This window comes from Nicotiana sylvestris, chromosome 6, assembly GCF_000393655.2.
Source record: "Nicotiana sylvestris chromosome 6, ASM39365v2, whole genome shotgun sequence".
Lineage (NCBI taxonomy): Eukaryota > Viridiplantae > Streptophyta > Magnoliopsida > Solanales > Solanaceae > Nicotiana > Nicotiana sylvestris.
Genome location: NC_091062.1, coordinates 104,740,229 through 104,756,277, shown reverse-complemented (window position 1 = coordinate 104,756,277; position 16,049 = coordinate 104,740,229). Strand labels below are relative to the sequence as shown.

General features: G+C 39.6%; 2 protein-coding genes across 2 annotated transcripts; both read left to right on the top strand.

Moving 5' to 3' along the window:
* The first annotated feature begins 10,514 nt into the window (after positions 1–10,514).
* Positions 10,515–10,966, top strand: LOC104245220 (small ribosomal subunit protein eS21y-like). Its single transcript, XM_009800798.2, has one exon. It carries the CDS (start codon positions 10,586–10,588, stop codon positions 10,820–10,822), a length of 237 nt encoding a protein of 78 aa, XP_009799100.1. The 5' UTR covers positions 10,515–10,585; the 3' UTR covers positions 10,823–10,966.
* A 3,775-nt stretch (positions 10,967–14,741) lies between these two features.
* Positions 14,742–15,089, top strand: LOC138871056 (uncharacterized). The gene has a single exon (XM_070148906.1). It carries the CDS (start codon positions 14,742–14,744, stop codon positions 15,087–15,089), a length of 348 nt encoding a protein of 115 aa, XP_070005007.1.
* The last annotated feature ends 960 nt before the right edge of the window (positions 15,090–16,049 follow it).

The following is a 16,049-nucleotide window of genomic DNA, read 5'->3' as shown; positions in this document are numbered from 1 at the left end:
CAGCCAGATATGCGTCCAACAGCATAAAGAGACAATACTGCCTGCTCAGAGGCATAAAACCCCTAGATGTTAAATGTTTCAAACATCAATTGCACCAATTGTTCCCTCCATCTTGGTGGGTGCAAACAACGAGACAAATTCCCTTTGAGTCTTTGACTAAGGGTCAGAAAATACTTGGACTCATGATTTTTCGTTTTCTGTTTTTTTTGAATGGGAAAAGGAAAGGGATGAGGTGCTAAGACTTAAAGGAATTATCAGGAAATGGCCGATTTTTGTGAAATCTCTGAAGGGGGAGGCTGTTCCTTTCTCTTGATTGTGAGTGAAATATAAAATTTTCACATTCACACCCTTGAGCTAGTTACAACAGTTTGGGTAATGAATACTTAACACTACTTTTTCCTATTTCTCAAGATCAATTACTACGATAGGCACAATTCCAACCTCCCCTTTGGTGGATTGGTGCTTCATGTCAACACTAGAAAAGAGCCTTCCAAGAAAAACAAGAACTGAACCAGATGTGGGGAAATTATCCTTTCCAATGATGAATTTCAAAGATATGGTGGACCTGATGAAGTGAGCAGAATTCTCAAAATGCACCAAAGCAATCAAGTATATTGCAGGAGCTTGGAGATTGGAGGTCTGCCGTTATACGGAATTAGGAATTAAGAGTTTAAAAATTAGCTCCTTTTTCCATCAAGGGAGATGGCTGCTCTCTTTTGAGTGTGGAATTTTTGTCTTTGCCAGGTCTAGGTCTCTTAGGGTTGCTTTTAAGTCCAAGTCTAGGGTTTTAGGAGTATTGGGCTTGGGTTATTATGGGCTAGATCTGAATTGGGCCAAATTCTGGCCAAATTTACCTTTAAAAATGGCCCTTTAACTCTACTAACTAAGAAATATTAATTCATAAAATAATAACTATAAAATTGTGAAATCATTAAAATAAATTACTAGAATAAAACTAAATACTAAAAGTGAAACTATTTTTGTATTTTCAAATGTTATAATACTATGAATATAAATATACTAATTAACTTTAAACTAAAGATGAAAAATATTTTTTTTGTAATTTTTGTTTTTGTGATAGAATAAAGTTAAAGAGACAAAACTATTTAAAATAGCGCTATTAAACCTAAACTAAATATTTAAATGCTAAAATATGTAAAATCTTGGGGAGGATCAAAAATTACATGTCTACAGCTGTCTCTCTTTGATTGGAAACGCGAAGAGTTTTCAGACAAAAAATGACGAGATAGGTTTTTTGACCCGACCCTTATTTAGAGAGACCTAAAACTAAAAGAAAGGAGAATATGACCGAGCCCTGGTATCTGAGCTTCCTACATATCCTTGGCTATAAAGGAATCATGCCACATGTAGTTCAGAAGTAGGAACAATGATGTAGTATACCGAGGTGGAGAGCCGATTGAGGTGCCGTTCCGTCGAGGTTCCGGTCTGCGGTCCTGTTATTACATCAAAATCAATAAATGAAAAAGACTAACTAAACATGTCAACTATGAGTTACAAAATTCCTATCTATAAGTCTTCTGAAGTTTGATCTTGAATCTTGAATGGTTCTTCATGCAGACTTTAGATTTGAACCTTGACGCTTGATAGTTGCAAGTGTTAGTTCATTCTTACACGGATTCTTCGGATCAAGACCGGACATGCAGTGCTCGTGACTTCAACCATGTCTTGAGCAACTCACATATTTCATTTACTTCAGCATTTGGATTCACTTCCCTCTTTTTTCCTTTTCTTTCTTTTTCTTGGATTGAGACTTCTTCTTTGGTCATTTCAAACCCCCGTGCCTCGAGATAAAGACCTTATTTTTCAAGCAACTCGTGCTACCTCCGATTTGAAACTTGAAATGAATTCCGAAATGACTTCCCTCATTCTCATGGTGGGTGCCTGCTACTGACTGGAAACTTGAAATAAATTCTCTTGTTTTCCAGGTGGGCGCCTGATGCTTAAACTTTGAGATGAACTCTCTTGTTTTCCTGGTGGGTGCCTGCAACTTAAAGTTGAAATGAATTCCCTTGTTTTCCAGGTGGCGCCTGATGCCAAAACTTGAAATGTATTTCCTTGTTCTCCAGGTGAGCGCCTGATACCAATACTTAAAATATATTCCCTTGTTTTCTAGGTGGGCGCCTGATGCCAAAACTTGAAATGTATTCCCTTGTTTTCCAGGTGGATGCCTGATGCCACAACTTGAAATGTATTCCCTTGTTTTCTAGGTGGGCGCCTGATGCCAAAACTTGAAATGTATTCCCTTGTTTTTCAGGTGGGCGCCTGATGCCAAAACTTGATATGTATTCCCTTGTTTTCCAGGTGGATGCCTGATGCCAAAACTTTAAACGTATTCCCTTATTTTCCAGGTGGGCGCTTGATGCCAAAACTTGAAATGTATTCCCTTGTTTTCCAGGTGGGCGCCTGATGGCAAAACTTGAAATGTATTCCCTTGTTTTCCGGGTGGGAGCCTGATGCCAAAACTTGAAATGTATTCCCTTGTTTTCCAGGTGGGAGCCTGATGCCAAAACTTGAAATGTATTCCCTTGTTTTTCAGGTGGGCGCCTGATGCCAAAACTTGAAATGTATTCCCTTGTTTTCCAAGTTGGCTCCTGATGCCGAAACTTGAAATGTATTCCTTTGTTTTCCAGGTGGACGCCTGATGCCGAAACTTGAAGAGTATTCCCTTATTTTCCAGGTGGGCGCCTGATGCCAAAACTTAAAACGTATTCGCTTGTTTTCCAAGTGGTCGCCTGATGCCGAAACTTGAAATGTATTCCCTTGTTTTCCAGGTGGGCGCCTGATGCCAAAACTTGAAATGTATTTCCTTGTTTTCCAGGTGGGCGCCTGATGCAAAAACTTGAAATGTATTCCCTTGTTATCCAGGTGGGTGCCTGATGCTGAAACTTGGAATGTATTCCCTTGTTATCCAGGTGGGAGCCTGATGTCAAACTTGAAATGTATTTCCTTGTTATCTAGGTGGGTGCCTGATGCAAAAACTTGAAATTAAATCCCATTATCCAGGAAGGTCCTGACAACTTAAAACTACATCCCATTATTCAGGAGGGTCCTGAAAACTCAAAATTAAATCTCATTATTCAGGAGGGTCCTGGAAACTTGAAACTAAATCCCATTATCCAGGAGGGTCCTGGAAACTTGAAACTAAATCTCATTATCCAGGAGAGTCCTGAAAAGCCGAGAATGAACTTACCTGAGCCATGCTCTCTTCCTGGAGGATCTCTGCAGAACGAACAAAATTCCTTGCCCCTGAACCATGCTTTCCTCATGGAGGGTTCCTGCAGATCGAACAAATTTTCTATCCCTTCTCAAACCACCTTTGTGGTGACAAAATTTGGGCACGACACTTGAAAATTCAAGCTTCCAAGCTTTGATTTGGACATAGTCTTCTTCCCTTTTTCAAACAAAGAAAACTTGTGAGTTTAAACATGGTGGTTGGTTTGTGCCCTTGACTTTGAGGGCTATTACTCCTTTATTTCCCATGATAACTTTGATTTCAACTCGAAAGACCTTTCTTGTTTATTGACTAACCACTTTCTCTGTCACCCTTATCACAGAAAATACCTCTGATCCGTTCAAACCCAAGCCCTCTATCTGTTGCATTGTTCTCATGCATTTACATATACCAAACCTTTGTATTTCACATGAATCCCAAAGTACGTCAATTGCTACCCACTCAGTGCGCATACTATTCTTTCCTGACTTATGCCGCTTTGATGTGCTAGCTAAATTCCGTTTTGTGCAATTGGAAGGCTGGTAGCAAATTTTGAAGTCATTTCTCACTTGTTCTGACCAAACAGACTCAAGAAGAAGGAGTAAACAAAACAAAGGGAACATAATAAGGGACAATGAAAAGAGATGATACCTAACAAGAAAAACTACAAAGTAGAAACTTATCAGATGTGGATACCAACTCTAATGAACATGACATGCACCTTTGGACTAAGTGGCCTAATCTGTCAAGCATGTTTAATGTTCAACTCTTGTTGTATCTCTGAGTCGTGAAACTGGGCTTCCATGCTCCAATATACTATATGATTCATGATCCTTATTCGACTTGTAGTGCCCGAAGGGTTTTCACCATCAAGCCTCTCTCATTTCATTCTTTCTCTCAACTTACCGTCGCCTTATGGTGCCTATGAAGGTTTTCACCGATAAAACTCTCTCATTTATTCTTTTCTTCTTTTTTCCCTTTGATTCTGCAGATGACAAGGCATTAACCACGATAGAAATATCATATGCTCCTGGCATGTCTGACTCAACACTCTCAAATATTATCTGGGAGGTCTTTTTTGGACTGTAATATGGCTTTTGGACAAGAATAGAAAGAACTAAGACAATGGGGTTAATTTATTTACAACTTTTGGAATCCATTTTAAAAATGTTGCCCCAATTTCTAAAACAATGGAATTTGATTCTTTTTTTTGTATTTTTCTTTTTGAAATGGAACTTCTAAGAAAGACTTCCCCACTCTCGACTTCGTGGGATAATGAAATATTTTATTTGGTGCGACCGAACCTTAAGGCTGCCTACGTATCTTGTGGTGACAAGAATTAGGTCGAACGTAGTTCACAAGACTACTTTTTGTTACTATTTACCTTTTTCTTTTTTTTTTCTTTTTTTCTTTTTCCTTCTTTTTTTTCTTTTTTCTCTTTTTTTTCTTCTTTTTTTTCTTTATCTCTATTTTTCATTTTCTTTTTTTTTTTTGAATTTTCCTTTTGGAATGAACTTTCTAAAATAAACCTATGCGATCATGAACTTTTTTTTCCGTATGACTCTAACTTGATTCCAAAAAAGGGCAGGTCAAAGAAATCAGTACAGGCTCAAAAAGGTATCGAATGGTATAAGTGTTTGGGTAGCTGAAAGAGGGTCTCCCAATCCCTGAAAATGCCAAGTACAACACATGCAACTTGAAATAAAAAAAGGAAGAGCACACACAACATTTCTTTTACAGCTTCGGCATTGATATCACTGATATGCCTTTCACTTTTTAGTGCCTTGTCAGGTACAAAACTCTCGTTGGCTAATTTCTTTTTCATAATGGATACCCTCCGTCAGTTCGGAGCAAACTCTCTTGGCTTTATCTTGTTACTTGAGGTGCACTTGAGCTCAAAACTGCTCGCTTCAAATTGTTCGGGATGCATTCTCCTTTAACAAATTCTTATCATCCTGTTAACTTCCCAAATTATATGCCCTAGTTTCACATATTTCGGGCTTTAAATGATCTCAAAATGTCCAAATCTGTATTAATTTCCCTCAAATGTCCATATCATCTTCAAAATTGTTTCATTGCTTTATAATTAAACTAACTTTTAAGACCAGGCCTAGAATTATGCGTGCATGTCATGTCACTAGAGCCAGCATGAAAAGAACTATAAAAGGAGAAGAGAACTAAACAAAAAATGACTAGAAATAACAGAAAACAGAAAATTGCATTAGACATACGGTGAAAGAGTTTGAACAACAAAACAAGCAAAATAAACTGGGGTTACAACCCTAGAATAAGCCTAGATAACACTAAATGAGTTACTACGACTAAACGAACTCGGCAAAATAAAAGGATAGAAGGGTTTGAGCCACAAGACAATATCCGAATTACAACCCTGAAATAAACCGGACAACAAAAATGACAACAAAATAAACCACCAAGACTTCTCCTTGGCTAGCCAAGAAAGGAGCATCTTTCCAATTACCAAGCTCGGCATCCTAGCCGCTAAGTTCCACATCAAAATTATCAAGACCATTATCAACTTCAATATCATTAACTTCAGTCATCAAGTTCCTAAGAGGATTCGCATACTCCCTATCACCATGCATCATCCCCACAAAATGTGTATTATCATGTGCGAGTAAAGGATTCTACGCGATATTATGGGTGTCACTGTCCTGGATCACAATTATCCCTTCTTGAATCATTCTTTCTATTTCCCTTTTCAAAGCACGACAATCTTCAACGCTATGACCTTGGACGTTAGCATGGTACATGCATCATACAGTAGGATCAAAACCTTTTGCATATGAGTCTAGAGTATAGCCGAGGAGCGGCTCAATCAGGCCAGAGTGTTTTAACGTTTCAAACAGGCTTGTGTAGGATTCTCCAATTGGCGTAAAACTATTTCTGTGCCTTTGTTCCCCTACATGCCCTAGTTTTCTAGGGTTGTTGGGAGCTCAAAAACATTGTGAAGGTAAGAGTGCATTACACGGTGCTGGCGCTCGCCATAAGGAATGACCCGGTGGTTGGACAGATGATCGGACATTGTTCGGAGGATAATACATGGGTGGATTATGTGGAGCTCAGGGATAGGTTTGGGGTTGGGGTTGGGGTTGAGGATGAGTATATTGGTGAGGCGGACCTGTTAGACCATGTCATGATCTTGAGACAACCATGACAACATCATCATGTTCCTTCTGACCTAGCAAGCTTCCTATGTCGTTCTGAATTACTTGTGTTGTGGCTTTTAAAGCAGAGTAACTCATGATCTTGCTCGACTTGAGCCCCTCCTCTACCATTCCTCCCATCTTCACTACTTCATTGAAATACTTACCTATGGACGAGACCAGATGACCAAAGTAAGTAGGCTCCAAGGTCTGAAGAAAGCAATCCACTATTTCATCTTCCTTCATTGGAGGGTCGACTCGTGCCGCCTGTTCTCTCTGCCGGAAACCATACTCCCTGAAGCTCTCACTGGGCTTTTTCTCCATCTTAGTCAGAGATAGGCGATCTAGGACAATTTATACGTTGAACTGGAAATGCCAAGCAAAAGCCTGAGCCAAGTCATCCCAAGTGTACCACCTGCTGATGTCCTGGTAGGTGTACCATTCCAATGCTGCGCCACTCAAACTTTGACTAAAATATGCCATCATCAATTCATATTTTCCCCCAGCACCCCTCATTTTGCTGCAAAATCCTCTTAAATGGGACATGGGGTCTCCATGCCCGTCGTACAAGTTAAATTTGGGCATCTTGAATCCGGCAGGTAGTTGGACATCGGGAAACAAGCATAGATCCTTATAAGCCACGCTCACTTGGCCCCCTAACCCTTGCATATTTCTCAGCGACTGCTCCAAGCTCGTTACCTTCCTAAATATCTCCTCTTGCTCCATGTTTTTTGGTGGCTTCTCAGTTTCGAGAAGAAGTTCAAAGTGGGGAGTGTAGGAGTAGTGATCTGGGACTTTGAAAGTGGACTCTGGGGCATAGTACTGGTTATCTTGGGCTTGGAATACCGGCTCACTGGAAGATCGATGGAGTGTAGCTGGTTGAGGTGCTAAGAACACAAGGGTGGCTGGCGAAGAGAGGGTATGTGGTTGTTTTGGATGGTGGAGCTTGGATGGTTTGGGAAGTGGTGCCATGATAATGGTGGTAAGGGGTGAAGCTTGGTGCATGTTGCGGGGATAAATGAACAACGGGGGGCTCTTAAGATTGAGATAGTGATGGGATGAAAGCAAGGTTGGCAGGGTATAATGGTGGAGGATGCCCTTTCATCCATGCCCGGTACATTTCGGCCATTTGGTGCTATAGCTTATGTAACTCTTCTTTCAAATCGGGCTCAAATTCCTCCTCCTCTCTTGGCGGGTCAATAGCACTCGCGTTGAATTCTTTGCCAGCCATGATCACCTTATGTTTGGACCTGGTATTGTACGGGTGGGTTGCCAGGATGCCGAACAAACTAACCACCTTCCTGTGCTCAATAACAACAGCACACTTGTTAGTGTTTAAGATTTTAACAGATAGGCAACTGCACGTTTGGGATGCAATGCACCTAAACAGTTAAAAGTTTCTACTATGTATTTGAACAGTTGCATGTTTCATCCCGGCCTTAACCAACTCTTTTCATTTTGCACTTTCTCTTCTCTTTTTTTTTCACTATTGCCCTTTTCACTCACTATTGATTTTTCCACTCGGTTCTTGTCGCTCATCTTTTTTCTCTTGCTTTTGTTCTCTTGTTTTTCCATTCTTTCTTTCACTCAGTTTATTTTCTTTTTCTTTTCTCTCTTTTTTCTCTTTTTCATTTTATGATTATGTTCGAATCCTATGGGGATTGCCTATATATCATGGCGCCATATAAATCAGATCATTACGTAGTTCAGGAGATAAATGCGAAATAAAAAGAAGAAATATTTTTGGGTTTTCAAATTTTCATAAAATAAAAACATTCTGATTTTCCTCTGTTACAACGACTCCATCCTACAGACTTAAACATAAAAACTAACAGACTCTAAAAGAAACTGCAATACAGACTCGAAAGTGGACTAGTAGACTCCAAAAGAAACTGAAAATACAGACTCAAAAGTGGACCAACAGACTCCAAAAGAAACTGAAAATACAGACTCGAAAAATAAAATCAGAAATACATAAGTACCTATACTACTACTCCAGGGGCCCGCGATACATCAGTCGGTCTTGTCGCGGGCCTACGTGTCATAGCTTCTTGGAGATGATATAGGTCATCCATTATCTGACGGACAAAAATCATAACTGCAGCGAAGAACATGGACCTGGTCATGTCCTCGCATTCATTGCATTTCATCACAATATAGTCAGCATTCCTTCTAACCCTCTCCCTGACGACGCCCTTCTCTTGTAACAGGCATCCAATTTGTTGAGATCTAGCCTCCAAAACTTGCGTGGCCGTATGATTTTGCTCTCGCAATTGTTGCAAGTCCTCTTCTAGTTGTGACATCAAGGCATAGCAGTGTTCTCTTTCCGTTTTGAAGTTCTTTGCTTGCTTGGTCATTTCGTTCTCAAGGGTATTGATCCTTTTCTCCAACCCCATGATTCCTTTGTCGTATTTTTCCTTTAACTTTTGAACGAAAAGTGCCCATTCCTCCGCATTCCTGGCCAACTTTGCTCGGGCCTTTGCTAGTTCGCCCTCAGTCTTTTCCATATCAAACCCGTAATCACATACTTTTCGCCTAAGGCTGTCTATAAGTTTCTCATCCTTTTCACTTCTGGCAGGGTTTTCAGTTGCTATTTTTATCTTCTGGATTTGGGCTCGGAGGGCATCATTTTCTTTGGCTAACCTTTTCTTTTTACCCTTATCCGCAGCGGCTTGCAAACCACTCTCAAATTGAAGATCTTTGACTTGCTTTTCCAACTTGCTTATGGTGGCCCTATACTCATTTTCTTTGGCCAGCCAATCCCATTGTTCCTGTGATGCTTCAACAAATTCTTGGAGGTGGGGTCTTTTGGCTGGTCTTCCAAACTCAACACTTCTTTTATACCATGCAAGGTAACCAGATGAGACTTCACCCTTAGATAAATCACGCACTTGGGTGTTTGCCGTCAGGTATTGGCACTCACTCTAGATCTGGTGAACCACTGCTTCATGAAATTGGCCATCAGAGCAAATCTCGACTACATGAATGCTAAGGTCTTCGTCCTTGGGGATTATTTGACATCTTCCTAGCTGTCTCAAAACCCGGTATGAGGTATAAGGTTGGATACTTCTGAGACCCATTAGGAGGAAGTGAGGACCAGTGGCAGGCATGTATATAATCTTATTAACAGGAAGCCAACCCAACGTCCACTCTATCTTATCAGCAGTTATGGAGCGGAGGCAGGATATCCAATCTACGACCTCTTCTGGCATTTTGAACCCATCGACCCTTGTATCAAACTCCTCTATGCAGCTTTTCCCTGTCGACCCATAGTTCATGTACCGAGGACGATGACATAGATGCTCAATCATCCACATTTGTAGCAACAAATTGCAACCTTCAAAAAAATCTACTCCGGCTTTACAAGCTGTGGGGGCTCGGAATATTTTAAACACTATCATAGATGCAAGGGTGCTCTTGGCATTGACAATCAAAGTATTGACGACTCGGGCTACCCGTAGATCAATATTCCCGTCCTTCCTGGGAAATACTAGAAGACCCAAGAAGGCTACCATAAAAGCGAAACATCTATGCTCTTCCCATTTTAGTCGGTTCACTTTACTACAGATTCTGCTTTCCGGGTTTTCAAACCCCCCTACATGTCCGTACTGGTGGTATATGAAGTATAGAGTGGAAAACTCACCTGCCAAATCTGCATACTGGACCCCTCTACTTATTTTTAACAAATCCAAAAACTTGTGCAGGGTGACGACCCTTGGAGCGACCAGGTATTTATGTCTTAGACCCTCGGTACTCCCAATATAACCCGCTATCTCCTTCAAAGTAGGTGTGAGTTCGAAGTCCGAAAAATGCAGAATGTTGTGAGCTGGATCCCAAAATATCACTAGTGCTTTTATTATATCTCCCCTAGGCCTGATCTTTAGCAATCCGGTGAGCGCCCCCAAGTAATGGTTAACCATGTCTCGTCCTGGCTTACCTAAATCTTCCCACCACATGTGTAGTTCCAACAAAATCTTGGTCATGACCTTCATTAGTAAATTTTGACTCGTGCTCATTCTGTACATTTCGATTAAGGTGATTAGTTTAAAGACAAAATGAATCTTATTTTGAAAACTGATAAAAAGGGTTTATTTTACAAAATCAAATAAATCAGGGGGCCCCTTGAAGAGCTCTCCCTTCATCTCAGGTTGTTAAAGCTTGATCGGAGTATTCAGAAACACTAGCCAAGATGCAGAACGAAGAGGGACAAAACGTTGATCTTTACATCCCCAGGAAATGGGTGATCACTTCAAAGGATCATGCCTCTGTTCAACTTAATGTTGGCCATTTGGATGATAAGGGCTTGTATATCCTTGGCAGTTTCACCACTTTTGCTCTCTGCGGTTTCATCCGTGCTCAGGGTGATGCTGACAGCGCACTGGATCGCCTCTGGCAGAAGAAGAAAGTTGAAGCAAGACAACAGTAGAAAGATAGATTTGCAATTTGAGATTATTATCTTATGATGGAGGATTTATGATAACTATTTGAATTTCATCTGAGTTTGACACTGTTTTCCCTGCTACATATGGGATAGCTTATCTTTGGATATTTCACTTGCCTTCATGGTTTTGATCTAAAAAAATAAAAATATAAAAATAAAAATAAAAAAATAAAATAAATCAGGGCTACTTTTGCGAATACGGCCCTTCAACACTTCGAAATGGAAGATTTTAGGGCTGTGTTTGCTAAATGGCCAAAAAGAAACCGTTTTTGGCTATTCTTGCAAAAACAGCCTTCCGACGTCCTGTTGGGACATTCGGCTATTTAGACAAAAAAGATATCACCCACTTTATTTACGACAAAAATGACGACACTTCATATTTTTTTTTCTTCAAGATTTTCAAAAGCGGGGCTGAACCCGATGAGGGTTGCCTACGTATCCCACATCCGGTGAGAATCAAATCCGTGTAGTTCAACCAGTTTTGACGTATCGAAAAAAAATACAAACACTTTGAAATAACTTTTCTCCTTTCTTTTTTTCTCGAAACTTTTGGTAGAGTTTCGGGATATTTTGGATACCAGATTTTGGGAAATGGATGAAATTCTCTCTCATACCCCGAACTTGGTTTTTCTTTTTATTTTATCTATCTAATCCAGAAGCCGGTCAATATTCAAGTCAAAACAAATGAATGCACTGGTAGTACGTAAAATGTATCAGGTTGGTCTTTTTATTTTTGGGTACACCTGTCCTAGACGGACTCAACCCCTGTGTTGAGTCCCCAAAGTCAAATGCACATGATGCAAACAAGTGTTCCTACTAGGGATCCGACATGAGGCTGTGTTATTCTAGGTTTAAAACCTCGGTGTATTGTTCTAGACCTGGCTTACCCGATCGGGCAATTCGAGCCAAGGGGGGGCTACTTACCGGGAACCAAAACGATATCTGGCTTTGTAACTTGTCCGAGCCTCATTCTAATTTAGGGTATGAAACTAACAGAAAAGAAGTCACGCCAGCGTGCAATTCCCAGAAGATTAGAAGAGAAGGGTTTTGCAGCAGTTTATATACAGTTCAAATTATATCAAAGCGGTTAAAAGTGACATTTAGCACATTAGTCCCAAGCATGTAATAAAAATCAGATAATAAATACAAGCCAATTATAACAATTATTCTAAGCTCGAATTCTTGAACCCAGAACCAGAAGTTCTGGGTTCTTGTCCCCAGCAAAGTCGCCAGAGCTGTCACACCTCCTTTTTCTACCCCGGAAGGGGCATAAGGGAGTTTTTCTAATTAAAGTGACAATAATCGAAACAAGATTATTTATTTCAAATTCAGAGTCGTCACTTGGGATGATTTATAGTGTCCCAAGTCACCAGTTTAAAATTCCGAATCGAGGAAGTTCAACTCTTAATTGTGGTCTGCGAACACAGAAATTCGGGTAAGGAATTCTGTTAACTCGGGAGAAGGTGTTAGACATTCCCGAGTTTCGTGGTTTTAGCACGGTCGCTTAACTATTGTTATTGGCCTAATTATTTGATTAATTACATATTTTATACCTACTGTGCATTTTTAACCTTTGACTGCTTTTAATTATTTACGGAATTATTCTGGAACAAATTACGATTGTCGTACACTTGTTTGTTTGGTTCACATTGCGAATTGTGTCACGGGAACCATACCCATGATTTACAACATGTTTAAATTATTAGCATTATTAGAAGTTGTGGCCGGATCACATAAAATGTGCGCCCAAATCTAGAAATTATGTACCACGATCACGCCACAGGAACCGTACCCATAGCCGTGATGATTTATTATTCGCGCCTAAAGCAACTAATGCATTTGAATTATTTTCCTAATCTTTTAAGATTGTTGTGATGCCAAATTTATGAACAAGATATTATTGGGGAGCAAATAGGCTAGCTAACATGATCTATTATTTGGCCGGATTCCCTATGGTCCAAGACCCACCTTATGACCCATTCTTATTCCTTGCCAAGAAAGAAACAACTCCAATTTTTTCATCTACCAAATTAAAAGCATTTATTCAAGAACCAAGACTACATCATAATTGAAATAAAAACTAATTAAAACAATTTAAATGAAAACTAAGACATGCTACTCAAACAACATAGAATCACAAATCAACCAACACGCGCACCAAGCTATCATAACACAATGAAATGAGAATGCAAATTGAGAAATGGACCTTTTATTGATGAACAAAGCTGAAAATTACAAATCAATCGGGCTAAACAAAGCAACAATCCTTGGACTAAAATACCAAAATTACAAACCGGAACCTCGAATAAGACTTTGCTCTACCGCGTCCAAGCCACGACAAAGAGGACAACTAAGTCGAGAATATTCAAGCTCTTGGGCAATTTTCCCATGACCAACATCAACGGTACAGCCAGATATGCGTCCAACAGCATAAAGAGACAATATTGCCTGCTCAGAGGCATAAAACCCCGAGATGTTAAATGTTTCAAACATTAATTGCATCAATTGTTCCCTCCATCTTGGTGGGTGCAGGCAACGAGACAAATTCCCTTTGAGTCTTTGACTGAGGGCCAGAAAATGTTTGGACTCGTGATTTTTCGTTTTTCATTTTTTTTTGAATTGGAAAAGGAAAGGGATGAGGTGCTAAGACTTAAAGGAATTATCAGGGAATGGCCGATTTTTGTGAAATCTCTGAAGGGGGTGGCTGTTCCTTTCTCTTGATTGTGAGTGAAATATTAAATTTTCACATTCACACCCTTGAGCTAGTTACAACAATTTGGGTAATGAATACTTAACACTACTTTTTCCTATTTCTCAAGTTCAATTACTACGATAGGCACAATTCCAACCTCCCCTTCGGTGGATTGGTGCTTCATGTCAACACCAGAAAAGAGCCTTCCAAGAAAAACAAGAACTGAAACAGATGTAGGGAAATTATCCTTTCCAATGATGAATTTCAAAGATCTGGTGGACCCGATGAAGAAAGCAGAATTCTCAAAATGCGCCAAAGTAATCAAGTATATTGCAGAAGCTTGGAGATTAGAGGTCTGCCGTTATAGGGAATTATGAATTAGGAGATTAAAAATTAGCTCCTTTTTCCATCAAGGGAGATGACTGCTCTCTTTTGAGTGTGAAATTTTTGTCTTCGCCAGGTCTAGGTCTCTTAAGGTTGCTTTTAAGTCTATATCTAGGGTTTTAGAGGTATTGAGCTTGGGTTATTATGGGCTAGATTCGAATTGGGCCAAACTCTAGCCAAATTTACCTTTAAAAATGGCCCTTTAATTCTACCAACTAAAAAATATTAATTCCTAAAATAATAACTATAAAACTGTGAAATCATTAAAATAAATTACTAGATAAAACTAAATACTAAAAGTGAAACTAATTTTTGTATTTTCAAATTTTATAATACTATGAATATAAATATACTAATTAACTTTAAACTAAAGATGAAAAATATTTTTTTTGTAATTTTTGTTTTTGTGATAGAATAAAGTAAAAGAGTCAAAACTATTTAAAATAGCGCTATTAACCCTAAACTAAATATTTAAATACTAAAATATGTAAAATCTTGGGGAGGGTCAAAAATTACATGTCTGTAAAAGGGATCCTAATCTATGGTTTGAGTATCATGGGACTAACGGCCACTGGACTGGGGACTATCGACATCTACGCGAGAAGGTGGCGATGTTGCTAAAAAATGACCATCTCAGAGAATTCTTAAGCGACTGAGCTAAAATTAGCTATAACTGCAACCGAAATAATGCAAAACCCTCGAAGACAGGAGAAGATCCTCCTCAACTAACGATCAATATGATTTGGGGGGGGGAGGGACGAGATTAATGGGGTAACCTTTCCAGCAGCAAAAAAAATAAAGGTATCAGTGACTCATAGCAAAAGACTCATGGAAGTCGCTGAGGATGATATCAGCTTCATAGAGGAGGACGCAAATGGACTCCTACTATTGCACAACGATGCCCTAGTAATTTCTCTTAATGTTTTAGATTTTAAAATTAAATGTGTTTTGGTGGACCTAGGAAGTTCAACCAATATCATTCAATGGAGAGTGTCATGCCAAGCTAACCAAAAGCATCATTCCGGCCACAAAGCTCCTTCCGAGTTCAACTTAGCAAGTGTGACAACCAGAGGGGAGATCCTGCTGCTCACAAATGCTGAAGGGATCATGAATACTACCTTGTTTGAAGTAGACGATGATGACATGAGCTACAACATTATTCTTGGCAGACCATGACTACACGAGATGAAGGTTGTGCCATCAACATACCATCAACTCCTGAAATTCACAACCCTGGAAGGAATTAAATAAATAAGAGGAGATCAATCGACAGCAACAGAGATGAACACCATCTTGATTTCCAGCAGAAAAGGGAAGGAACATGTGACATAACAATTACAGGAACTGACACCCGATTGCGGAGGTCAAATAGGTTTGTCAAAGAAGAGGTAACTCGATTGCTTGATATTGGTTCAACCTGGAGGTATAACATCCCGATTGGCTAGCTAACACAGTAGTAGTTCCAAAAAAGAATAACAAATTTCGCATATGTGTAGATTATAAGGATCTGAATAAGGCGTGCCTAAAAGACTCGTTCCCACTGCCAAACATTGATTAAATAATTGATGTGATGGCTGGGCATGAGTTGATGAGTTTCTTGGATGCCTATTCCGGGTACAACCAAATCAAAATGAACCCAGAGGATCAGGAAAAAACTTCGTTCATAATGAACTTTGGCACATATCGCTACAATGTGATACCTTTCGGGGCTTAAGAATGCTGGAGCCACTTACTAGAGTCTCGTGAACAAAATGTTCGAAGAGAAAATAGGAAAAACAATGGAAGTATACATAGATGATATGTTGGTTAAGTTTTTGAACGTATGTGACCATTTGAAACACTTCCTAGAAACCTTTGACATCCTAAGGAAGCACAATATGAAGCTTAACCCTGAAAAGTGTGCATTCAGAGTCAGCTCTGGTAAAGTTTTGGGTTTTCTAGTGTCACAAAGGGGGATCGAAGTTAATCCTAATAAAATTAAAGCCATCAAGGCCATTCCCGATGAGATGACAAATGTGAAGGCTAACTGGAAAACTAGCCGCTCTAAGAAGGTTCATTTCTCGGTCTTCGAAAAAATGCCATCATTTCTTCTCACTTCTGAATAAGAAAAGAACTTCGAATAGACTCGTAAATACC

What these genes read in the sequence shown, in the direction of transcription:
- LOC104245220 (XM_009800798.2), top strand. Translation starts at nt 10,586, where the DNA reads ATGCAGAACGAAGAGGGACAAAACGTTGATCTTTACATCCCCAGGAAA.
- LOC138871056 (XM_070148906.1), top strand. Translation starts at nt 14,742, where the DNA reads ATGGAAGTCGCTGAGGATGATATCAGCTTCATAGAGGAGGACGCAAAT.